This window comes from Somniosus microcephalus, chromosome 24 (assembly GCF_052327205.1).
Source record: "Somniosus microcephalus isolate GS21.2 chromosome 24, FLI_Smic_1.0, whole genome shotgun sequence".
Taxonomy (NCBI): Eukaryota; Metazoa; Chordata; class Chondrichthyes; order Squaliformes; family Somniosidae; genus Somniosus; species Somniosus microcephalus.
In genome coordinates this window covers 49,084,013-49,111,040 of record NC_141010.1, presented here as the reverse complement: position 1 = coordinate 49,111,040, position 27,028 = coordinate 49,084,013, and the positions used below count along the sequence as shown (strand labels likewise).

Here is a 27,028-nt window from a genome sequence, read left to right as displayed (position 1 = left end):
ACCACATTCACACCAAGTGCCAAAAATAATATTTTTATCCTTAAATGTTGCATAAGGAGTTACACACGGCCTTTAATAACTCTCTTGTGGGTGAAGGTGGGCACAAAGCCCTTTTTCTCCTTTCCCAATCGTGCCTCGATCTCTCCCGCAGACGGTGACTCACCCTCGGGTGCTCACCCAGTGGTGCCAGCTGCTACCTCACACAATTGGCCATTCTTCATGTGCGAAGCTAAACTGCCAATGTTAGCAGGCTGGTCAAGACCAGAGGGCCTCGCGGCCAAGTCTAATGCTGTCCTCGTGTGACATCCACACACGCACACGCACGCGCACACACACACACGTACACACACACTCACACACACAAACACGAACACACACACACACACACACACAAACACACACACAAACACACACAAACACGCACACACACACGCACGCGCGCACACACACACACGCACGCGCACGCGCACACACACACACGTACACACACACACAAACACGAACACACACACACACCACACACACACACACACACACACACACACACACGCACGCGCACACACACACGTACACACACACACACTCACACACACAAACACACACACACACACGCACACACCACACACACACACACGCACACCACACACACGCACACCACACACACGCACACCACACACACGCACACCACACACACACACGCACACAAACACCACACACACACACAAACACCACACACACACGCACACACAAACACCACACACACGCACACCACACACACGCACACACAAACACACACACACAAACACATACACACAAACACACACACCACACACACACACACACACACACAAACACACACCAACACTTGCCAGCAGCAGCCCTGGCAGCATTGCCCCATCCAGAGACACTGCAGATCTCTCAACTCTGCAGCTGGTCAAGGAGCGAGGTCTCATAAATCTTCCTTCAAGGGTTGGGCGGATTGTGATTCTCCCGAACTTGGGCGTCACACCATAAAGTCATTACCTGGCGCTGTCCCGGGCACTACAGACCTCTAATACACTAATCACATTTTGAGGTTCCCTTGCGTGAACTCTCTGAAATAAATCGGCTGTACTGCAAGATTTGGACTTGTAGCTAATAGAAATTACATGAAAAGCAAATTGTAAATCACTGTAAGTTTCATCAGAGTGATAAATCGACATAGCTTCAGGCAGCCTGATTAATACTTTTAGGAGCTTGGGGAAAGAGTCAAAGTTTCATGTTACAAGTGATGCCAAACTGTCAGAGATGATCTGAAGTTGCTTTGAGCAGAAATCCTGAAAAAAACACTCTCCGCTCCCGCAATGGAATGAGAGGGAGAGATTCTGTACACAGCACAGAGAGAGGGGAAGAGACAGAGACACAGACGGTGTGGCGAGGCACAGAGAAATCTCTTACTTGCCATTTAAAAAAAATAATAAAATGAAATGTTACAGTTTTAACATGTTTCAATTTTGTTCATCTTAAAATCTTCCTCATTTTAATGATCTGTTGACTCTTGGAAACTATATTTTTTTAAATCCCTTAATAGCAAGTAGGGAACTTGAACACAGACTGAGGGTCTGTAGGACAATTGGTCTTCTGTCATTCTTACTTACTAAATAAAAAGTGATTTTTGTTTTAAAAAGACAGACTTTGCTAAAAAAATAGAATCCATATGTGGGAAAAAAACACCAGCAAATTTGACCTGAATTCGAGGTCACATTTGTGCCAATTCATGGAAATATCTGCAGGGATTGCCCGCCCCCCTCCGCTCCTTAAACACAGAAGCTCACTTACTTTCTACGGGACAGAAGCCCCATCTTTCGTCCTTCCCATAATCCACTGTTGTTGCACACCAGAGGTGGCCGTCCTCTCGACCGATGCTGGTGCAGTCATGGTACCACTGACTGTCGTACATGAATGGGATGGTGCACGGCTTCCCGTGAGAGTTCCCCTGGATGGTGTAAATTTCTGCAGGGAAAAAAAAATAATGTTAAGAGAGAAAAAAAGGGGGCTGCATATAGTGACACCCACAAGTCCTGGCCAGAATGGAGGTGATTGGGTAATTTCCCCCGTCAATCACGCCTGTATGTGACTGGGATGGATTTTACGCACATAATTTTTTATTATTTAACCATTCTCCACTGACTGCACTTTGCTGGAGAAATAATCCTGGAGACTTTGCTGTAGTTTCGTCATGAGCTCGGCGACTCTGTAAATTAAAACCACAAGTCCTGCCTCCCACCTCCAACTCATTGGCAGACACAGTGATTGAAATCTGAATTAACAACAGAAAACGCTGGAAAAACTCAGCAGGCCAGGCAGCATCCGTGGAGAGAGAAACAGAGTTAACGTTTCAGGTCGATGACCTTTCGTCAGAACTGGAAAAAAGCAGGAAAAGGAACAGACTTTAAAGCAAGTTTAGGGGCTGGGATGTCAACACTCACCTTGTTAAAAAAAAACTCATATTTGAAACAGAAGTGGAAAGTGGTGGAAATACAGAACAATATGTTTGACGGTCTGGCTATTTGATTTTTTTTTAACATATTGGCAGCCAATCTTAATCCAATAAAGTTAGTATTCACTTAGAAAGATGTGGGCTAATTAAGGTAATATGGCAGGGATTTGTAAAAGGCAAATCACATGTGAAAAATGTAATAAAATTATTTGAGACTTGAGAAGTTAGGCTAAACCTTTATAAATCACTGGTTAGGCCTCAGCTGGAGTATTGTGTCTAAATCTGAGTGCCACACTTTGGGAAGGATGTCAAGGCCTTGGAGAGGGTGCAGAGGAGATTTACTGGAATGGTACCAGGGATGAGGGATTTCTGTTATGTGGAGAGATCAGAGAAGCTGGGATTGTTCTCCTTAGAACAGAGAAGGTTATGGGGAGATTTAATAGAGGTGTTCAAAATTATGAAGGGCTTTGATAGACTAAATAGGGAAAAACCATTTCCACTGGCAGGAGGGTCGGTAACCAGAGGACACAGATTTAAGATAATAGGCAAAAGAACTAGAGGGGAGATGAGAAGAATTTTTTTACGCAGCGAGTGATTATGATTGGGAATACACTGCCTGAAAGGGTAGTGGAAGCAGATTCAATACTAACTTTCAAAAGGGAATTGGATAAATTCTTGTAAAGGAAAAAAATTAAAGGTCAATAGGGAAAGAGCCGGGGAGTGGGACTAATTGGATCGCTCTTTCAAAGAGGCACAATGGGCTGAATGACCTCCTTCTGTGCCGTAAGATTCTATGAGAGACGGACTGCATTGATAAAAGAAATGCAATGGATGTTGTATACATGGATTTTCAAAAGGTGTTTGATAAGGAGGCTTGTTGATAAAATTAAAGCACGCGGGATTAAAGCGAGTTTGGTAGTATGGATAGGAAGTTGGTTAAAGGACAGAAAACTGGAAGTTAGTGATTACTAAAAAAAATTCTACTTGAGCAATATAAACAATGGTGTCCCCTAGGGGTTCGTGTTGGGACCATTGCTCTGGACCTGGATATAGAGGCACAATGTCATAATTTGCGGATAAGGAGAAAAAACGACTATAAGCAACTTTAGGAGCACACAGACAGGTTAGTGGCTTGAGCAAAAGCAAAATACTGCGGATGCTGGAAATCTGAAATAGAAACAGAAAATGCTGGAAATACTCAGCAGGTCAGGCAGCATCTGTGGAGAGAGAAACAGAGTTAACGTTTCAGATCAAAGACCTGTCATCAGAACAGACGAAAGGTCATCGACCCGAAACATTAGTTTGGACAGATGAATGTCAGATAACATTTGATGAGGAGAAATGTGAAGTGATGCATTTTGCGAGGAAGAATAAGGAAAGGATATATATGTGTGAAATAATGAAGCTTTAAAAGTAGAGGAGCAGAAACACTTAGGATTCAGACACACAAACCTTCAGAAATGGGAAGACAACTTGAAGCTGTAAAAAAAAATGGATATGGGATCTTAGATTTTATTAATAGAGGTAGAAAGTACAAAATTAAAGAAGTAGTGTAACAACTTGTATTTATATAGCACCTTTAACATAGTAAAACGTCCCAAGGTGCTTCGCAGAAGTATTATAAGACAAAAAATTTGACACTGAGCCATAAGGAGAAATTACGGTAGATGACCAAAAGCTTGGTCAAAGAGGTAGGTTTTAAGAAGCGTCTTAAAGGAGGAAAGAGAGGTAGAGAGGCGGAGAGGTTTAGGGAGGGAATTCTAGAGCTTAGCGCCCAGGCAGCTGAAGGCACGGCTTTCAATGGTTGAGCGATTAAAATTGGGGATGTTCAAGAGGCCAGAATTAGAGGAGCGCAGGTATATCGATGGGGCGGTGGGAGGGGGGCGGGGGAGTTGTGGGGCTGGAGGAGATAGGGAGGGGCAAGGAGGGATTTGAAAATAAGAATGAGAATTTTAAAATCGAGGGGTTGCCAATGTAGGTCAGTGAGCACAGGGGTGATGGGTGAATGGGACTTGGTGCGAGTTAGGACACGGGCAGCTGAGTTTTGGATGACCTCAAGTTTACGGAGGGTAGAACGTGAGAGGCCGGCCAGGAGTGCCTTGGAATAGTCAAGTCTAGAGGTAACAAAGGCAATGAAGGTTAGAACAAGTAAGGTTAAGAGAAGAGCTGATAGAGGTGGTCAAAACTAGTTGCCCTGGTCGGTGCGTCAGTAACTACCATGAAAACAGCAAAGGAAAAGATTAGGATTTGTTTTTAGGCAGAGGTGCATTAGGGCATGGAAGTAGAATCTATAAAACTTTCAAAAGGGAAGTGGATAAACATTTGAAATGCCTTTAGGATCTTTCAGAGAGTCAGCACAAGCGCGATTGGTTAAATGGCCTCCTTCTGTGCTGTAAAATCCTATAATTCTTTGAAGCGTTATCCAGTCACTAGAGAAGAAACTGGACTAGAACAAAGACCACACAGTCACTGAATCACTTGTGATGATCAAGGACTTAATTAGTTTGTGTTTATAACTACTACAGGTGTCTGACACACGTCTGTGCCGTGTATCGCCCAGGAAACCTTAGAACAGATTCCCAGGTCGAATGATGGTGGAAGATTTTCTGGACATTTCCTCAGTTGAGATAAACGTCATAAGAAAAACATTGCTGGAAAATCACCAAGGCTGAGACTGCAAACAGGACCCCACAAACAATACTGAGTCATTCATCGTTGGAGCTTCAGTTATAACAATCCGACAAAAAAATACTGAAATCACACGTTAAAAAAAAGTTAAAAATCAGGAAATTATAAGGTTGTAACTTAATGAAAGGGTTTGGATGATTTATATATAGAATGATGGATTCCCAGGAGGAAATGGCCCGAATCAACCGCAGTTGACTGGAGCTGAACCTTGAGACTGGCTATTGCCACTAATTCACTCAGGATGTAATCCATCGAACAGGGAGAATCCAACACCAGCTGAGTTTCTTCCCTTTGGTTCAGCTGTGGCTCAGTGGGTAGCACACTCGTCTCTGAGTCAGAAGGTTGTGGGTTCATAGAAACATAGAAGATAGGAGCAGGAGTAGGCCATTCGGCCCCTCGAGCCTGCTCCGCCATTCAATGAGATCATGGCTGATCATCCAAATTCAGTACCCTGTTCCTGCCTGCTCTCCATATCCCTTGATCCCTTTAGCCTTAAGAAATATATCCAACTCCTTCTTGAATATATTTAATGAATTGGCCTCTACTGCCTTCTTTGGTAGAGAATTCCACAGGTTCACCACTCTCTGGGTGAAGAAATTCCTCCTCATCTCTGTCCTAAATGGCTTACCCCTTATCCTTAGACTGTGACCCCTGGTTCTGGACTCCCCGACCATCGGGAACATCCTTCCAGCATCTAGTCTGTCTAGTCCTGTTAGAATTTTATAAGTTTCGATGAGATCCCCTCTCATTCTTCTAAACTCCAGCGAGTACAAGCCCAATCGACCTAATCTCTCCTCATACGTCATTCCTGCCATCCCAGGTATCAGCCTGGTGAATCTTCACTGCACTCCTTCCATGGCAAGGACATCCTTCCTCAGATAAGGCGACCAAAACTGCACACAATACTGAAGATGTGGTCTCACCAAGGCCCTGTACAACTGCAGCAAGACATCCTTGTTCCTGTACTCAAACCCTCTCGCTACGCCTGCTGCATCTGCATGCTTACTTTCAGCGACTGGTGCACAAGGACGCCCAGGTCTCTTTGCACTTCCCCTTCTCCCAATCTATTGCCATTCAGATAATAATCTGCCCTCCTGTTTTTAACACCAAAGTGGATAACCTCGCATTTATCCACGTTATATTGCATCTGCCATGCTTTTGCCCAATCACCCAACCTGTCCAAATCATACTGGAGTTTCTCGGCATCCTCCTCACAGCACACACGCCCACCCAGCTTTGTGTCGTCTGCAAACTTGGAGATATTACATCTAGTTCCCTCGTCCAGATCATTAATATATATTGTGAATAGTCCTACCCCAGAGACTTGAGCACATAAAGCTAGGCTGACACTCCAGTGCAGTGCTGAGGGAGTGCTGCACTGTCGGAGGTGCTATCTTTCAGATGAGACGTTAAACCGAGGCCCCGTCTGCTCTCTCAGGTGAACGTAAAAGATCCCAAGGCACTATTTTGAAGAAGAGCAGGGGAGTTCTCCCCGGTGTCCTGGCCAATATTTATCCCTCAATCAACATAACAAAAACAGATTATCTGGTCATCATCACATTGCTGTTTGTGGGACCTTGCTGTGTGCAAATTGCCTGCCACATTTCCCACATTACAACAGTGACTCCACTTCAAAAGTACTTTATTGGCTGTAAAGCGCTTTGAGACATCTGGTGGTCGTGAAAGGTGCTATAGAAATGCAAGTCTTTCTTTCTTTCTTTTGGTTGATGTGGGGGTGAAGATAGAACCAGTTTCACGTGACATTGGACAAAGACTATTTGTATTCTCGGGCATCACAGGGCCAGGTCAACACGCAGGGTCTGTGGGTAGAAAACCTCTCAAAACTATTCAGATTGGAGACACAATTGAGGTTACATAATTAAGCACCGTTTCATGTAATGAGTGGGTCTGGCAGGGAAGGAGGGGTCGGGTGTCACAGTCCCTCCGAGAATTTTGTATCTTCCTCCTTAATTCCTGAAAGTAAATCAGGTAAAAACTGAAGGAATTCCGTCAAATATAATTCATCCTGACCCATTTTCTTCGGTAATGTTTTGACCCTTGTATGACCTGCTTATTGAAACGAGGCGTGCTAACTATTAGGACCAGTTTCGACACTCAAACCACCTCAATGACTCGTGGTTAACCTGAACTGCTGTCCACCTTCCTCTCCATCAAATTCACTTTCTCAACAGGGTGCCCCAATACCAATGGTGGTGGGGAGAGGCTATGGGTCCAAAGGATCCAGCAATCTTCCACCATCAGGGAGCTGGATTAACCTGCTCGCATTAACTTGGATGTCTTCAGCTCTCCCACTCTACGGGGTCGATTTTCCTGCAGGTGCGGGGAATTGTCGGGTTCCCCGAATGTCGGGGTTCCCACACGAATCTAAATGGATCTGCCACATCGATGCAATTTTCCCACAATTGGCCAATTCATTTCCAGCGTGTGGGAACCCTTGCTAATTGACTATTTCCAGTCAGAAAGCCCCACAGTATGATGTCATTATTCGTGGTACTTTCAAGGTCCAAAGCAAGCACTGCATCCTCTGAAGGCTTCCAAACAATCCATACAGGATGGCAGAGGAGCCTGCAGCAGCTGTGGCCAGTGCCAGACCCCGAGCTGCCTCCAAATTCGACGAGGCTTCACTGCAGGCATTATTGGATGGGGTTAGGGCCCACAGGGAGGTCCTCTTCCCTAGGTCAGGGAGGAAGAGGCCTCCCACTGAGGCCAAGGCTGCATGGATGCAGGTGTCAGCAGATGTCAACTCGCTGAGAGTCACCAGAAGAACCTTGGCATTACATCTCTAACTCCTTCCTTTACCCCCCCACAGTACTATCCAGAGCCCCCATCCCCACTGTGGAGGAGGAAGAGGCTGTGCAGCCAGACTCCTCAGAGAAAGCTCCAACCTCTGAGGGCACAGCGTCAGCAGAAGTAAGCGCACCCAGCACCAGCGCAGACACTCACACCTCGGGGGGACCTTCGGGACATAGAGTAGGGTTGTCACCTGGTGTTTCACAGCTCACAAGTGAGCATCAGCAGATTGTGGAGACAGGGACAGCAGTGGAGAGTCTTCGTCGGAGGGCGCAGGACTCTGCCAGCTCAGCTCAGCTGCATGTCAACCCTCTGCCTCTGGGTCCATCCGCAAGAGAAGAGGTGATGGATCTCCATGCACAGATGCAGGAGTCTCTGGCAGGTTTTGTCTCCAGGGTCGCTGCGAGTGTGGAGCGAATGGAGGAGTCCATAGCGAAGATGAGCTGAGCCTTTGCGTAGTCATTGGCGCATGAACGCATCACCATGGAAAGGTTGGCACCCTCCATGGAGGAGATAAGTCGCCAGGGTATGGAAAACATGGTGAGTGCTCATAATAGAATGACATCTCTTGAGGAGCGATGGGCATCTATTGAACAGAGAAACCAGACCTTCATGGAAGTCCTTCTGAGTAGGACTGCCAGTGCAGATACGGGTCCCCATGGCCCCCTGATGCGCAGCAAGGTGCTCTCAAGCCACATCCAAGCGTTGGCCCCTTCTGGCCTGTACAGCTTCAGGTGAGTGAGCAGCAGCCTGGCGCTCCTGCTGCTGATGCTGCTGTTCCTGGTTCTGCTGCTGACGCCTCTGCTGCTGGAGATCCTCTAATGGCATGAAGGGAAGGGAAAAAAGGCCTCCCATACTTCTGGTAGATGCCTCCGTTGAGGAAGCGCTGAGTGAGGGTGTCGAGAGGTGCTTCCCAGGAGCTCACATTGGAGAAGTGTGTGAGGCTCCAACTTTCCACAGCTGTGCCTAAGCCTGGAACAAGTTGCCCCAAGCCTGAAACAACAAGGTCCTGCAACCTACAAATGTTGTCTGATTAAATCTCTTCTTTCCTGATTGACCTGCAGCTGATAGTAAGCAAGCCGATATTGTTCACGCCAGGTTTCATCAGCGGGGTTCCCACCAGGCATGTTTAGCGTGGGAAAAGGCTGAAAATAGCAAGGGCCCCTTAAAATGGCAATTATTGGTGATTAGGCTCCCGACGACCAGTCCCGCCTGCTGCGGGTGGGACTGAGTCGGGTCGGATTGAAACGCCGGGGTGAAAGTCGGACGGGGTGGAGAATCAGGCGGGCGGGGGGGGGGGGGGTCGCGACCCCCTGTTTTTGCGATTTCCCCCCCCCCCACACGCCTGAAAACCCGCCTGACGTCTCCAGGAAAATCGACCCCTACATGTTGGTTCCGTTTTCTCACATTGTCAGTGGCTCCACCAGGCCATTCCGCTCCCCACCCTCCCCCAGACACTGCCAGCTGTTTCTGCAGGCTCACTCCTGCACGATCCTTTTTGAGAGTAGTAGAACCTTAGTGAGTGTGCGGAGACTGGGGGTGAACTCTTAAAAGATGCACTGCTGTCTATTGAAAGAAAAGGTGTGAGCAACACTGCGATGTCACGCCAGGAGAAAGAAAGAAAGAAAGAAAGAAAGAAAGAAGTCGTGAAGGCGCTATATAAATGAAAGCCTCTTTTTTTCCCAAGAAGATGGCCCACCACCACCTTCTCAGGGCAACGAGCGACAGGCAATAAATGCCGGTCTTACCAGCAACGGCCACATCTTGAGAACAAATTTAAAAAAAACATACCGGGAGAATTGTCAGTGTTTTGGGGAACGCATCCCATGATTCTACCATTTATAGATGGGCCACTAGTTTATTGATGTCTGATTTTTATTGTATTTTGGGATTCATTTGCAACTCTCTCCCCTTTACCGTGAAAATTGCAAACCAGTTACCTCTGAGTCAGAAGGTTGTGGGTTCAAGTCCCACTCCAGAGACTCGAGCACATAATCTAGGCTGACACTCCAGTGCAGTGCTGAGGGAGCGCGGCACTGTCGGAGGTGTCATTATTCCGATGAGACATTAAACTGAGGCCCCGTCTGCCCTCTCAGGTGGATGTAAAACATCCCGTGGCACTATTTCGAAGTGCAGGGGGCAGTTTCACGGTGTCCTGACCAACATTTGGCCAAATTGGCTGCTGTGTTTTCCTACATTACAACAGTGACTACACTTCAAAAATACTGCATTGACTAAAGTGCTTTGGGACACCCTGAGATCGTGAAAGGCGCTATGTAAATGAAAGTCCTTCTTCTTTCAGTGGTTAATATGGTAGATGCTCAGGTGAGGTGTTGGTGAATGAGGCTCTCCTGGACTTCAGCCGGCCCTAAAAACTTCCCAATTTAGTGAGAATACTGCTGAACGTAAAGGAGATCCTTAACTAGACAAGAACTTCGGGCTGCACTGATATCAAATCTTACCGTGATAAGGTCGAGCGCACAGATCCTCGTCAGTGTTGTAAATCCTCCACACGTTAGTTCGGGCCGTGTCAAGCTCTGGGGTGCTGGCTTCAGGCTTCTGGCTCAGGAAGCTGCTGAGCTGACTGCCCAGACTGTTACAATGCCATCGCATCTGGGCGGACTCCTGGTCACACTCCGTCATACCCAGTGTGGGCGCAGTGTCGTTGCTCCTCTGGATGCTCAGGCACTGCTTGGATCCGAGGTTGAAGAGTCGCAGTCTGGACACCCATTTCCACTGCTGCTGGTCGAAGCTTTCGTTACAGGATCGAGCCAGTCCGACGCTGGTGCCCCTGCTCTCCAGGCATCCCTCTGCCTTCTCACTGTATATCAGAAATATACTGGCATCTGCAAATCAGAAATATATAATTAAAACAAAGTACAAGAGCTCACACGAGGAATCAATGTTCGACAATATCAAACCAGATCGCAGCAATATAAAACTGTGGGAATGGTACATCGAGTGTACCTTCATACACCCAGAGCCCAGCGACATGTATAAACTGCACCATTAGTCACACGTAGCCAAGACATGTATTGCTCAGGGGTGTGTAGATACTGCATTGCTATACTGAATTTTTAATTGGAGCACAGCCCAGGGGAGAGTATGTATTTCACATTCCTTATCCACACAGCCCAGGGCAGTGTACGTACTGCATCGAAGGGTGGGATACAGTGGCATGGTGCAGTGGGAATCAACAGGGGGATGGGTCTAGCAGTCAGATACAGGTTGGCGTTGTACTGGCGACCTGAGCCATCCTGGGTTCCTCCTCACCACGGGCTGGGTGGGGGGAAATAAATGAAAGACATTACTCGTGGGTGGGGACTGATTCCTGACTGCAATTCCCCCTCAGAATCCGATGAAGAATTGTACGAGCAGAAGGCGGTGTAGATCTCTGGGGGGGGGGGGGGGGGGGTAATGTTAACCTAACTCCCACTCGATGTTCCCGTTTAGCTGCGCGGCCGCGGCTGTCTGAAGCTCCTGCGCAGGCCGCTTGCCAGTGTCTCGACGCAGAAGTTTGAATGGGCCGCGCAGCACCTTAAAGGGGCCGCGCATCCAAAATAAAATTACAGGGAATAATGCTCCCACCCCCGGTAGGAATCTGAAGGGATCGGCTCGGCGTCCCGTTTTACAGCCGCCAACACCCCCGAATTTACTCGACTGACTTTGTCAGAAAAAGAAAAGAAAGGCTTTATGTGCTCAAGTCCCTGGAGTGAGACTTGAACCCACAACCTTCTGACTCAGAGGCGAGTGTGCTACCCACTTTTCTTTTAATATACTTTATTGAACATTAGGAACATTTACAACATCGTGATCATTTCATTGTATGATACAAATCAATTCCGACGCTCTGCACAGCCATTCCTCCACCACATTTTAACATCAAAACCTGAAGTTTAATTTCTCTCCTGTAACATATATTAATCGATTGTACTTTAAAAATTGATTGTAAAATACTATCTTTAAATTCCTTTCTGAATAAAATACCCACAGAGCCTTATAATGATCTTTTAGCTTATATTTAAAATGCTCTTATAGATTGATTCTCCTCCCCTTAAAAAACAGAGCATTCCTTCTTTGCACAATCACGAATCTAGCCAAACTGAACATTAAATTAATTGCCGCTCCGCTAGACTCGGACAAACTCTCCTGCAATCCCCATCTCAAAATTGAGTCCCACGGGATTCCCATTCTCGCTCTTCGGTCCCCACCCAGCAAAAAAACTCCACACAACTGTCGAACATAGGACTTAAAATCATTTAACTGTGGACATAGAAACATAGAAGATAGGAGCAGGAGTAGGCCATTCGGCCCCTCGAGCCTGCTCCGCCATTCAATGAGATCATGCCTGATCATCCAAATTCAGTACCCTGTCCCTGCCTTCTCCCCATATCCCTTGATCCCTTTAGCCTTACGAAATATATCTAACTCCTTCTTGAATATATTTAATGAATTGGCCTCAACTGCCTTCTGTGGTAGAGAATTCCACAGGTTCACCACTCTCTGGGTGAAGAAATTCCTCCTCATCTCAGTCCTAAATGGCTTACCCCTTATCTTTAGACTGTGACCCCTGGTTCTGGACTCCCCCGCCATTGGGAACAGCCTTCCTGCATCTAGTCTGTCTAGTCCTGTTAGAATTTTATAAGTTTCAAAGAGATCCCTTCTTATTCTTCTAAACTCCAGTGAGTATAAGCCCAATCGACCCAATCTCTCCTCATATGTCATTCCTGCCATCCCAGGTATCAGTCTGGTGAATCTTCGCTGCACTCCCTCCATGGCAAGGACATCCTTCCTCAGATAAGGCGACCAAAACTGCACACAATACTCAAGGTGTGGTCTCACGAAGGCCCTGTACAACATTCTTGTTCCTTTACTCGAATCCTCTCGCTATGAAGGCCAACATACCATTTGCCTTCTTAACCGCCTGCTGCACCTGCATGCTTACCTTCAGCGACTGGTGCACAAGGACACTCAGGTCTCATTGCACTTCCGCTTCTCCCAATCTATTGCCATTCAGATAATAATCTGCCTTCCTGTTTTTGCCACCAAAGTGGATAACCTCGCATTTATACACATTATACTGCATCTGCCATACATCTGCCCAATCACCCAACCTGTCCAAATCACACTGGAGTTTCTCGGCATCTGCCTCACAGCACACACGCCCACCCAGCTTTGTCTCATCTGCAAACTTGGAGATATTACATCTAGTTCCCTCGTCTAGATCATTAATATATATTGTGAATAGCTGGGATCCTAGGACTGATCCCTGCGGTACCCCACTAGTCACTGCCTGCCACCCATTTATTCCAACTGGTTGCTTCCTGTCTGCCAGACAGTTCTCTATCCAAGTCAGTACCTTGCCCCCAATCCCATGTGCCTTAACTTTACATGCTAATCTCTTATGCGGGACCTTATCGAAAGCCTTCTGAAAGTCCAAATACACCACATCCACTGGTTCTCCCTTATCTATTCTACCAGTTACATCCTGAAAAAATTCCAGTAGATTAGTCAAGCACGATTTACCTTTTGTAAATCCATGTTGACTTTGTCCGATCCTGTCACTGTTTTCCAAGTGCTCTGCTATTACATCTTTTATAATGGACTCTAGCATTTTCTCCACTACCGATGTCAGGCTTACCGGTTTATAATTCCCCGTTTTCTTTCTACCACCTTTTTTGAATAGTGGGGTAACATTAGCTACCCTCCAATCCATGGGAACTGTTCCAGAATCTATAGAATTTTGGGAGATGACCAGCAATGCATCTACTATTTCTAGGGCCACTTCCTTAAGTACCCTAGGATGTAGATTATCAGGCCCTGGGGATTTATCGGCCTTCAATCCCGTCAATTTCCCTAACACCATTTCCCTACAAATACTGATTTCATTCAGTTCCTCCCTCTCATTAGACCCTATGTTCACCGACATCTCTGGGAGGTTATTTGTATCCTCCTTTGTGAAGACAAAACCAAAGTATGTATTTAATTGGTCTGCCATGTCTTTGTTCCCCATTATAAATTCCCCTGATTCTGACTGCAAGGGACCTACGCTTGACTTTACCAATCTTTTTCTCTTCACATATCTATAGAAGCTTTTACAGTCAGTTTTTATGTTCCCTGCAAGCTTACTCTCATACGCTATTTTCCCCCTCTTAGTTAATCCCTTTGACCTCCTTTGCTGAATCCTATACTGCTCCCAATCCTCAGATTTACTGCTTTTTCTGGCCAATTTATATGTCCTCTCCTTGGATCTTATGCTATCCCTAATTTCCCTTGTTAGCCACGGTTGAGTCACCTTTTTTGTTTTATTTTTATGCCAAACAGGGATGAACTAATTCTGTAGTTTATCCATGCGATCTTTAAATGTTTGCCATTGCCTATCCATCGTCAACCCTTTAAGTAACATTCCCCAATCCATCCTACCCAACTCGCACTTCATACCATCGTAGTTTCCTTTATTTAAATTCAGGACACTAGTCTCTGAGTCAACTACTTCACTCTCCATTTTAATGAAGAATTCTATCATATTATGATCGCTCTGCCCCAAGGGGCCTCGCACAACAAGATTGCTAATTAATCCTTTCTCATTACATAATACCCAGTCTAAGATGGCCTGATCTCTAGTTGGTTCCTCAACATATTGGTCCAGGAAACCATCCCGTATACACTCCAGGAATTCCTCCTCCGCAGTATTGTTACTAATTTGATTAGCCCAATCTATATGTAGATTAAAGTCACCCATGATAACTGCTGTGCCCTTATTGCACGCGTCTCTAATTTCCCGTTTAATGCCATCCCCAACCTCGGCATTACTGTTTGGGGGTCTGTATACAACACCCACTAACATTTTCTGCCCCTTGGTATTTCTCAGCTCTACCCATACAGATTTCACATCATCAGAGCTAATATCCTTCCTTACTATTGTGTTAATCTCCTCTTTAACCAGCAATGCTACTCCACTTCCTTTTCCTTTTTGCCTTTCTTTCCTGAATATTGAATACCCCTGGATGTTGATTTCCCAGCCTTGGCCACCCTGGAGCCATGTTTCCGTAATCCCAATCATATCATATCCATTTACATCTATTTGCGCAGCTAATTCATCCACCTTATTACGAATGCTCCTCGCATTAAGGCACAAAGGGGGAAAAATTCAGTTGGTTGCGCCTCCCGTTAGTGCCTTAACGGGACGCAATGCAACTAGCGCCCGGGCGCGGCACTGCCCACGCCTCCTGCAAAATTCAGCGGGAGGTTAGTGGTGGCGCTAACCGGTCGCACCCTGTGGCACTGCGCCGCTGGCGATGACGTCATTGGCGTGCGCAGCGCCTCGCTCACGCCCAGCCACAATCTTCGGAGGCGCCCCCTGACTTACCGCCGGACGCTATGTCCAACGGGGTCGGGGGGGCGTACCTGCGGCCGGGGCGGCGCAATTTAAAGGCGAGGTGCAGGGTGGCCATTTTTGTTGCTGGCCGCCTGCCAGCACCTGCCTGCGCTCCCGTCCCAGACCTCCTGAAACGCCTCCCCCCCCCCCCGTGGAGTGCTGTCTGCGTTCCAAGAGCCCGGCACTTCTCTTGAGTGCCGGGCTCTTTTGCCTGCACTCCCGATCCCCGGGGGCCCAGCTGGGCACCAGGTCGCGCTGCACAAGGCCCCTCCCCTTTAAGAAGGGGAGGAAGGCCTGCAATACCTTGGCGCGACGTGCCGCAGCGTGTGGCGCTGCGGCACATAACGCCGCAATATTGACTCACAGCGCCCCAAGAGGGATGCGGGGCGCTTCCAGTAGCGCCCCGCTTCCCTCTTGGGGCGCAACTGCTCAATTTCTGGCGCGGGGATGCTACTTTTAGCGCCCCGGCGAAGTTAGCGCCCCAGTTGGGACGCTACTCAATTTTTAGCCCAAAGCCTTCAGGCTTGTTTTTTTAACACTCTTAGATCTTTTAGAACTATTATTTATGTGACCATGTTTGATTTAAACCCTTGACTTCTCTGCCTGCCACTTTTGCTTTTCCCCTTCCTGTCTTTTGCTTTTATCCTTGTTTCCCATTCCTCTGTCTCCCTGCACAGGTTCCCAACCCCCTGCCATTTTAGTTTAAACCCTCCCCAACAGCACTAGCAAACACTCCCCCTAGGACATTGGTCCCAGTCCTGCCCAGGTGCAAACCGTCCAGTTTGTACTGGTCCGACCTCCCCCAGAACCGGTTCCAATGTCCCAGGAATTTGAATCCCTCCCCCTTGCACCATTCCTCTAGACACGTATTCATCTGAAATATTCTTCTATTTCTACTCTGACTAGTACGTGGCACTGGTAGCAATCCTGAGATTACTACCTTTGAGGTCCTATTTTTTAATTTACCTCCTAACTCCCTATATTCAGCTTTTAGGACCTCGTCCCGGTTTTTACCTATATCATTGGTACCTTTATGCACCACGACAACTGGCTGCTCCCCCTCCCCCTCCAGAATGCTCTGCAGCCGCTCCGAGACATCCTTGACCCTTGCACCAGGGAGGCAACATACCATCCTGGAGTCTCGTTTGCGGCCGCAGAAACGCCTATCTATTCCCCTTAAAATAGAATCCCCTATTACTATAGCTCTCCCACACTTTTTCTTCCTGTCCTGTGCAGCAGAACCACCCACGGTAAATGGGACAGAGTCTCATCCCTTGTGCCACACACTGGGCAAGTTGCCCCCTCTACTCGTCCAACCTTGCACAAGACCGTCATGGTAAAAATCCGGTTATGAGCCAATTTGAAATCCAGTTCAATCCACTCTGGACATTTAAAATTCGCCCACACTCCCTTCCAAATCCTGTTGAAGTCCAGCTGTGGGTATAGACTCTGTCAAAACTCCTGACCAGCAGGTGTCTTGAATCTCCATTCTCTAAATACCTCATAGAAATCTCGAGTATTACAGTTTTCAAATTGGGCCAACTCTCCCCCTTTCTCCAGCAGAAAGCTTGGAAAAGCGGGACGCATTTTACTTCCTTTGGAGATTTCTGCATTTATTTGTTCCATCCAATCCTGTGGCATTGCCCTCACAATCTTCTCATACATGATCCCTATTGCTTTTTCCTCTACCTCCTGATCACACCATGTCCCTCACTATCGCTTCCGGCAACCAACCTGGAATTACCTTGTATAATACATCTTTCACACATAGAATACCAGCTTTTATAAAAGCTTGATTAAATAATACCTCTACTTCAATGTCGACCCACCTGTTCAAAAATAAGGGCTATTCTAAAAATTCCTCAGCCCCCTTGGGCATAAACTGCACAGTTTTTAAAAATTGGGCCCAAGTCTCTACAACCCCCTTATAAAACCTAGGGAGAAGTTTAATCGATTTCAAAAATATTTTATTGTATTCCATATACAATATCCCCTGCCCTCCTATCCCACTTCATTTTAAAAAATGCTCAAAACTCTTCCAAAAATTTGTATTTGACTTCTGAAGAAATCTCTTCACCCATTTGATTCTAAAGGATTTTTTCTTCAAATCAATATCTGGGAAATTGAGTTCTCCCTGATTTCTCTGTCCAATGATGGTATTGTAAGCCACCGAGGCTGGTTTCCCTTCCCATAAAAACCTCACACAAGCCTCTCGGATGGACTTTTCCGCACACTCAGGAATATCCTCCACCGTCAAAAAGTACCATAGCTTAGATAGCAGGAGAGCAGACACCACTGCCGCTCTTCCTTGCACTTTCAACCACCTTCTTTCCCATCTTCCCAAAATCTTTTTAATTTTCATAACCTTCGGTTCCCAACTTAATCGATCCACTTCATCCCTGTCCTTCTTGCACCCCATATGCACCCCCAGAATTTCCAAAACCTCCACCACCTTAAAGGGACTTTCCCCCAACCATTCCCCCCTACCCCTCCCTGCAACCAGGCATTGGGACTTACTATCATTCACTCTGGCTCCTGAAGCTCTACAATATTCCTCCGCTACATCCATAGCTTTCCTCACTGACTTCCCATTTCTCAATGTTAAGGTTGTGTCATCTGCATATTGGTGTATCACCGACACCAGCCCAGAACTGGGAACCACAATCCCAACTACACCTTGTTTCTTTCGCATCATGTAACCTAATAGTTCTGCTACCAATGTGTACAACAATGCAGACAGGGGACAACCCTGTCTCACTGACCTCTGTATCGGAAAATACTTGGATAAAAAGCCATTACATTTAACACAGCTAAATATGCTTGAATAAAAAATCCTTATCCACTCAATGAAATTTTCCCCGAAACCAAATGTTTCCAAAACCTTCAATAAAAACTCATGAGAGACCCTATCAAAGGCTTTCTCTTGATCTATCTTTAATACATACGCCTCCCTCCCACTCTCTTCCATGAGCTCTATCGCATCTCGGATTGAGGCCGCAGAGTCTGCGATGTCCCGGCCTATGACTCCATAGGACTGAGAGGGCAAAACTATCTGCGGCAACACCTCCTTCATACGATTTGCCATAACCCTCGCCAAGATCTTATAATCCACATTTAATAATGTGATGGGCCTCCAATTCTTCAGATCCCTTCTATCCCCTTTATTTTTATAAGTTAAGCTTATGACACCTCTCCTCAATTTTAATTTCCTTAAAAACTTCTAAGAGCAACGGACTTAAAATTTCGAAAAATTCTTTATAAAATTCTGCACTTAGTCCATCGGACCCTGGGCTTTTCCCCCCTTCATTCCACTTATTGCTACTTTTATTTCCGCTAATCCTACTTCTTTGTCACACATGCTTCTCTCATCCTCCTTTAAACCCTTTTCAATAAAAGCTCTAACCTTCTCCATCGCCAAATTGGAAATGTCTTCTTTTGTATATAACTCTTGATAAAAGCTGCTAGCCGGCTCTAAAATCTCCCCACTTTCATTAATGATCTTCTTCCCAACCTTCAACTCTCCAACTGTTGCAGCTTCTCTTGCTCTAGAAAATATCTAGTGCATCTTTCACCCTCCAATGCATCTCTAGCCTTTGCATGGAGAATGGCACCCTTGCATTTTTCAGCTTGCAATAATTCCCACTCTTCCTTTAAAACCCGGAACTTAGTCTCAGCTCCCTTATCCCCTCCGTCAACTGCTTTACAGACATTCATAAACCTTTTGTTTATATTCTCTTCTCGACGCCGGTTAGCTGCCGCTCTTTTTCCCATAAAGTACCGAAAAAACTTTTACCTCATTTTTGAAATTGTCCAACCAAACTCTTCTTTCTTTCAAGAACAAAGGTTCCTTCTGAGCATTCTTTATTATATTTAAAATCCCTTCTTTATAAGTAATTTCTTTCAGGTATTGATTGTTTAAAATCCACAGCCCTGAACCGATCATAACTCTGCTGTTCCTAATTCTAAGAACCAAAGCCGAGTGGTCACTAAAAAATACTTTTTTATAGTAAATCTCCATCACCTCAGAATTTAACCCTTCCCGCATGTAATGAAATCTGTTTGTCTTGATTCTGTATTCGTTTTGCACTCATGTATATTACCCTCCCCCACGGTGTATAGTTTCACTTCCTCTTTCCCGACTAACCTGGAAGGTTCCAGGTCTTGGCTCTTGGCTCCGCTCCTGACTTCTCTTACTTAAAGATCCCAGGATCTGTATGACTCATTTCTGTGAACCAGTCGGCGTGTTGAGATGTTAGCTCTGATCTTAGTGATTAAAAGCCAACTTGTTTAAGTCTATAACTTCTAGTTTTGTGGTTATTGAAGGCCCATCAATTTTAATCACTAAAGAATACTAGGATGGATCGACTCCTAAAACCAGAGCGTCTGGACTTGGATCCACATTCTGCTGAAGCATCAAATCAATTTGGACACTGGCTCAAATGCTTCGAACTCTTCACGGGGGCCTCATCCGCTAGCGAGGTAGATAAACTGAGTCTACTGACTACTCGCGTAAGTCATCGGATTTATTCGTTCATCCGGGACGCCACCTCTTACACGGAGGCCATCACTATCCTGAAGGCCCAATACCAGAGGCCGGTAAATGAAGTGTACGCCAGACATCTGCTGGCTACACGCAGGCAGCGACCAGAGGAATCAATGGACGATTTCTTACAGGGCCTAAAGGACCTGGTCTGGGACTGTAACTGCAAGGCCGTGACGGCCAACGCGTACTCTGACGAATTGGTCCGCGATTCCTTCATCACGGGCCTCAAATCGAATTATATCCGGCAGAGACTGCTGGAGAAGGAGGTCCTGGACTTAAAAAAGGCAGTGGCCACTGCGCGATCGCTGGACGTGGCCCAGAGAAACTCTGACTCTTATTCTTCCGGCCATGCGGCCCTCACCGCCTCGTGCGCGCTGAGGGGGCCGCCATCTTGGAATCAGCCATCTTCCCCATCCAGGTCTCAGACCAGCTCTACGCCGCCGGAGTCCCCACACAGAAGTTCACCCAGGAGTCCTACTACAGCGGCAATGGCTCGAGGCCCGAAATGCTACTTCTGTGGCCAGGCCAAGCACCCCAGACAACGATGCCCAGCGAAGGATGGTACATGCTTCAAATGTAAGAAAAAGGGGCATTTTAGCAAAGTCTGCAGGGGGAATCCGATTTCCAACTCCGTCACCGCCTCGTGCGTGCTGTGCGGGCCGCCATCTTGGGATCCGCCATCTCTTCCTGACACAACGGCCGCCCAGGGCCCAACAGTGGCTTCGATCACGGTGCATCAATCCAGGCCACACCCGTTGACAAAATCCATGATGGACATACAGGTAAACGGGAATTTAACGAAATGTTTAATTGACTGTGGGAGTACCGAGAGTTTTATCCACCCTAGCCTGGTACGGCGGCACTCATTAACGGTAACCCCTACACGGAGCAGAATTGCTATGGCTGCTAAGCCCCACACTTCGGACATTTTGGGCTACTGTGTGGTAACACTGACTGTAAAAGGCACGGACTACAAGGATTTTGAACTCCTTGTGATGCCAGAACTCTGTGTTAATGTAATCTTGGGCCTGGACTTCCAGTGCCACCACGAAAGTGTCACGCTAGCATATGGTGGGTCCCAGCCGCCACTCACAGTCTGTGGCCTATCAACCTTAAAAATCAGCCCGCCCTCTTTATTCGCTAATCTCGCTCCGAACTGTAGGCCCATAGCGACCAAAAGTAGACGGTACAGTCTGGAAGACAGACACTTTATCAAGGCGGAAGTGGACAGACTCCTGCGGGAAGGCATTATTGAATGCAGTACCAGCCCGTGGCGTGCCCAAGTAGTCATAGTTAAAAATAGCGAAAAGAAACGGATGGTAATTGACTACAGCCAGACTGTTAATATTTATACCCAGCTGGACGCCTACCCTTTACCCCGCATATCAGGAATGGTCAACCAGATTGCGCAATACCGAGTCTTCTCGACTATCGACCTCAAATCCGCGTATCACCAGCTCCCCATTAGAACGGAGGACCGCCCATACACCGCCTTCGAGGCGAACGGGCGCCTCTACCATTTTCTCAGAGTGCCCTTCGGGGTAACAAATGGGGTCTCGGTCTTCCAACGTGAGATGGACCGCATGGTTGACGAGAATAAACTACAAGCTACCTACCCCTATCTGGACAATGTCACTATCTGCGGGCACAACCAGCAAGACCACGATCTAAATCTTGCGAGATTTTTAAAAACTGCCCTAAAGCTGAATCTAACCTACAACGAAGACAAATGTGTCTTCAACACAACCCGTCTCTGTATCCTCGGCTGTGTGGTGGAAGATGGGGTAATTGGACCGGACCCTGACCGATTACGCCCCCTAAAGGAACTGCCCCTGCCACACAATCCCAAAGCTTTAAAAAGGTGCCTGGGATTTTTTTCGTATTATGCCCAATGGGTGCCCAATTACTCTGATAAGGCCCGACCCCTCATTAAATCGACGTCCTTCCCACTATCAGCTGAAGCTCGGGAGGCTTTCACCAGTATTAAACAGGACATTGAAAGGGCTGCAGTGTGTGCAGTGGATGAATGCATTCCCTTTCAAGTCGAAAGCGATGCGTCAGACTTTGCCTTAGCTGCGACCCTCAATCAGGCTGGGAGACCTGTGGCCTTCTTCTCCCGAACCCTTCAGGGACCTGAAATCAGGCACTCTTCTGTCGAGAAGGAAGCACAGGCTATAGTGGAGGCAGTGCGGCACTGGAGACACTACCTAGCCGGCAAACGTTTCACCCTGCTCACCGACCAGCGGTCGGTGGCTTTCATGTTTAATAACAAACAAAGGGGGAAAATCAAGAATGACAAAATACTCAGGTGGAGGATCGAACTATCCACGTTCGACTATGATATTATGTACAGGCCGGGAGCCCTTAATGAACCCCCAGACGCCCTATCGCGGGGAATGTGTGCCAGCATTCATACGGACAAATTACAGGGTCTCCACAACGACCTCTGTCACCCAGGGGTCACCCGACTATACCATTTTATAAAGTCCCGCAATCTGCCCCACTCCATCGAGGAGGTCAGGGCAATGACCAGAGCCTGCCGCGTCTGTGCGGAATGCAAGCCTCGTTTCTACAGGCCTGACCGTGCACACCTTATCAAAGCCACACGGCCATTCGAGCGCCTAAGTCTGGACTTCAAGGGACCCCTTCCCTCTGCCGACCGTAACGTATACTTCCTCAATATCATTGATGAATATTCCCGCTTCCCCTTCACCATTCCCTGCCCAGACATGACCAGTGCCACGGTCATCAAGTGTCTCTGTAATCTATTCTGCATGTTTGGCATGCCGAACTACATACACAGCGATAGGGGGACGTCATTCATGAGTGACGAGCTGCGCCAGTTCTTGCTCTCGAAGGGGATAGCCACTAGCAGAACCACTAGCTACAACCCCCGGGGTAATGGGCAAGTGGAAAGGGAGAATGCTACTGTTTGGAAGGCTGTCACGTTAGCCTTAAAGTCAAAAGGCCTTCCGACCTCCCGCTGGCAGGAAGTCCTCCCAGACGTGCTCCACTCCATAAGGTCTCTGTTATGTACTGCCACTAACGCTACCCCTCACGAAAAGATGTTTGTTTTCCCCCGGAAATCCACCTCGGGCATATCTCTACCCGCGTGGCTGACGTCTCCGGGGACAGTACTATTGCGGAAGCACGTGAGAGGCCATAAAACGGACCCCCTTGTGGAAAAGGTACAGCTCCTCCATGCAAACCCTCAGTACGCCTATATCGAATACTCTGACGGGCGAGAGGACACTGTTTCCATAAAAGACCTCGCTCCCTCGGGGAGCGGAGAGAACGATGGGAGACTACCCGATGAAGACCTACATTACAAAGAGACAGGACGCCCAGAGGTATCAATACCCAGCTTTAACCTGGAGGACACTGCAGATAACCTGGAAGACACTGCGGAGGCCCGGACAGCGGAGGAACCAGAATCCACTCCCCTAGAGGCACCCCAACCGGCTTTGCGCCGATCCCTGAGAACTGCAAAACCTCCTGACAGACTCACTTATACCAACTTTTAAGAAACATCACCCCGATGGACTAAATCTATAGAAGGGGTGAATGTAATGAAATCTGTTTGTCTTGATTCTGTATTCGTTTTGCACTCATGTATATTACCCTCCCCCACTGTGTATAGTTTCACTTCCTCTTTCCCGACTAACCTGGAAGGTTCCAGGTCTTGGCTCTTGGCTCCGCCCCTGACTTCTCTTACTTAAAGATCCCAGGATCTGTATGACTCATTCCTGTGAACCAGTCGGCATGTTGAGATGTTAGCTCTGATCTTAGTGATTAAAAGCCAACTTGTTTAAGTCTATAACTTCTAGTTTTGTGGTTATTGAAGGCCCATCACCGCATTAACACAAAATCTATTCAGCTCTGTTTTAAAACATCACCCACCCAACTTGTTCTGGAGAACTCCCTTTTTATGGGGTTCCGGTCCCTCCATAAGTCTCTCAAATTTAAATTTGCCATCATTTTTACAATCATCCCTCTGGAGTTATCATCCTTAAAGGTCATCTGGGCTGAAATGTCCTTCCGAGATAAAAATACATTAAAATCCCCCACTATACAAGGATTTTCCACCTCTGCCACTTAAGTGAATAACCCCCGAAAAAACTCGCGACGCTTGCAATGGTCGTTCGGTGCATAGATATTAAAGAGATCGCAATTAAATTCCTCCATTTTTACCCTTAGCCGTAAAAATCTCCCCTCAGTGTCCTTGTCCACCAAGGCAACGTTCTCTTTTATGGATGGACTCACCAAAACAGCCACCCCTCTATGGTTATTGTTTGCACAACTTGCAAACACCCCTCCCTTCCAAACCTTCTGAACTCTTTCTAGGATATCCTCATCCCAAAAGGTTACTTGCAGACACAACGGGCTGGATTTTCATTCAATTAAGGGCCACCCGGCAACAGGTGACGTCATGGACTGAAATTTCATCTGTCAAGACGTTTTGACAGATGAAATATCAGTGTTTCACAGCTGTTTAAAGCTGTCAAACACTGACAGTCTTACTTCTAACATGAGTCCTTCTCCACAGATTCAGTTAGAAATCTCTCCTGCACAGAAAGCTGCAGGCTGTCACTTTTGACAGATCGCAGCCATTCTGCTTTCTGTGCCGGTGAGATGAGGGACTCCCCGAACCTAAAGGAAGGAAGGCTGAAAAGATAAGAAAATGTATGTAAAACTTGTTTAATCACTTTAGACACACCAAACACACTTACCTTTGCACTCATGCACACATCACTCACCTGAACACTGACATCTCAACCCTTCCAAGCCCTTCAACCCAACGGCCCGACTCCTCCAACTTGGCGTGGTTTGGAGCCATCGGGAATCCCACAGGTCAAGCTTAAAAATAGGGATTAGGCTAAAAACTGCCCGTTAACTACCAGGTAGTTAACAGGCAGTTAATTGGCACTAATCCCTTCCCGCCTCGGGTAGGCGGGTCCCAGTGCAGGGTGGGTACCTGCCTCCTTTGAAACTGGCATGGAGGCGGGTTGGGGGCGGGATGGGGTCGGGACCCCCGATTTCGGGAATTTAACCCCCCGCACACCTCCAAACCCGACTCCACGGCACACTGAAAATCAAGCCCAACAAGTCCGTGCCTTTAAAACCCTGCAACAACTGCTGCAATTTCTTCTCACCCCTCAGTCCGTTCACATTAATCGAGACCAATGTAATCATGGCTCCAAAGAAGGGAAGTATGCCTGATAATCTCCCCATCATTTAATCTCTGGTCCTTCCCTCCTCTCATGCTCCTTCCCAACTTTTCAGCCAGCTGTTGTTTTTTCCTGCAGCCTCCGACTCTTTTTCAGCACCTGTTTGAACCTTCACTGCTGTTTCAGCCTCTTCCTTGCATTAAATTTGGGCCCAGGAGCTGCCCTTTCTCCCTCCTTCTGCCCCTCACTAACCTTTCCCTTTCCACATGATGCCACCCCACCCCCGACTTCCATGTCTCTGTCCCCCTCTAATTCCTCACTCTCAAGCTCTTCTGCAACCCCCTGTGCCTGCTCCCCGTCAGATACATAATCCTGCTCCCCGTCAGATACATCATCTCCCATAGAGAGTCTTCCTGCTATCGCGGTTTCTCCAACAGTGCCGCTCCCTTTGACCTCATCTCCACCTCTGACCCTTGCTCCCTGATCCTTCTCTCTCTGGGACAATGGCGCACCTATATTGCTCCCTTCTGGTGTCTTTGTCTCGCCGCTCCCATCCTGCTGCCCCTTTAAGGCTGCTGCCTCTTGCACCCTCTCCTGGTCTTGCCCCCTCCTGCTCACCGAGATGTCCGACTCCCAGTCTTTCTTTGGAGTACTTACATTTACCACGCACCCCGCTCCCGCCTCCTCTCCCCCCGCGGACACCAGATTCTTTAGGGAGAGCTGAACCGTATTATGGCTCGAGTCGGCCCTCGACCCGTGCTGCCCTCTGCTGTCTTTGTTCTTTTCCACTGTACTTGGTGTGTTTTCCACCATCTCCATCCTGTTCTCTGCTCCGCAATTTTCTGCCTCTTCCTGTGCTCTTTTCTCCTTCAATTTACCAGCTGTGTCCTCCGACTGCTCCGCTCCTCCGGCTGTTCCACTCACACCTCCTGCTCCTTCTCCCATCTCCTCGTCACTCATAGAGCTTCCTTCTGCCTCACACTCACAGCGGTTGGGGCCTTTGTGACACACCCCACAGCTCTCCGCCTTGCAGCTCCGAGCGATGTGTCCATGACTCACCGCAATTATATCAGTACAAGTCTGGACAGTTTCTTACAAGACGGTCGTGTCCAAGACAATAATAACAAACCTTCACTTGTTTATCATGCAGTACTCGGAAGTACTGCACTCCTTCCATTGTCTCAAATTTCATGCTGTACGGTAATGACTTCATCCCCTCTGGGAACTGCACCTTTACGTAACGGGTTCCATCTGCTACCCGTGTTCCTGGATAGTATCTCCTCTTTATTGCTGAGCAAATTTTAATGTCCCACGACTCCAACTTTTTGATTAGCACATCGTCCTCAATATAAACTGGCAAGTTTAAGAATGAGACCACCATCTCTTCCGAATATAGCAGAGATACCTCCAAGAACTTATCGGCAACTTTCAAACTGAGTAAAAGTCTTTCCACCTCCTCTCAGCCACTGACCATCACCTCGAACCCAACATTCGGCTTTGGTCGGCAGGCAAAGCAGCTTCCCTCGCCACAGTCCTCATGTACCGCTTGGATAATATCCCAAGCTCGTATCTCCTTATCCTCGCACTGAACCACCACCGTGTTTTCTTTTCCAAACCTCCTGGGGTCCCGGCCCAAATCTTTGGGCCTTTTTCTTTCCCTTCCAACCACAGTTTCTCCCCTAATTAAATTCATCTTGGGAACACTGTCCTCTGAGGGGCCCAGCACTCCGGACCCCTCAGCAGCCATCTGGCTGTTGTTTATGGGCCAAAAAGGCCATAATACCTGAAAAAATAACCACCACCAACTTTTTACAAACTCACTTCAACTCCCTGCTGCAATCAGGCAACCAGTAACACCTGCTCACTCCTAGCCCTTCCCACCGAGAGAGTGCTGCCCACTGAGCCACGGCTGACAGAGAGTAATATTGGGAGGTTACGCAATAAGTGCACTATATTTATAC

At 47.3% G+C, this 27,028-nt stretch overlaps 1 protein-coding gene across 1 annotated transcript in view; it reads right to left on the bottom strand.

Moving 5' to 3' along the window:
• mrc2 (mannose receptor, C-type 2) overlaps nt 1–27,028 on the bottom strand; it is a 401,368-nt gene that overhangs the window by 287,458 nt on the left and 86,882 nt on the right. The window contains exons 2-3 of the mRNA XM_085966616.1: nt 10,441–10,824; nt 1,819–1,992 (exon numbers count right to left, since the gene is read on the bottom strand). Of these exons, the coding sequence (XP_085822742.1) occupies nt 1,819–1,992; nt 10,441–10,824 (558 nt within the window). The remainder of the gene's footprint in view (nt 1–1,818; nt 1,993–10,440; nt 10,825–27,028) is intronic.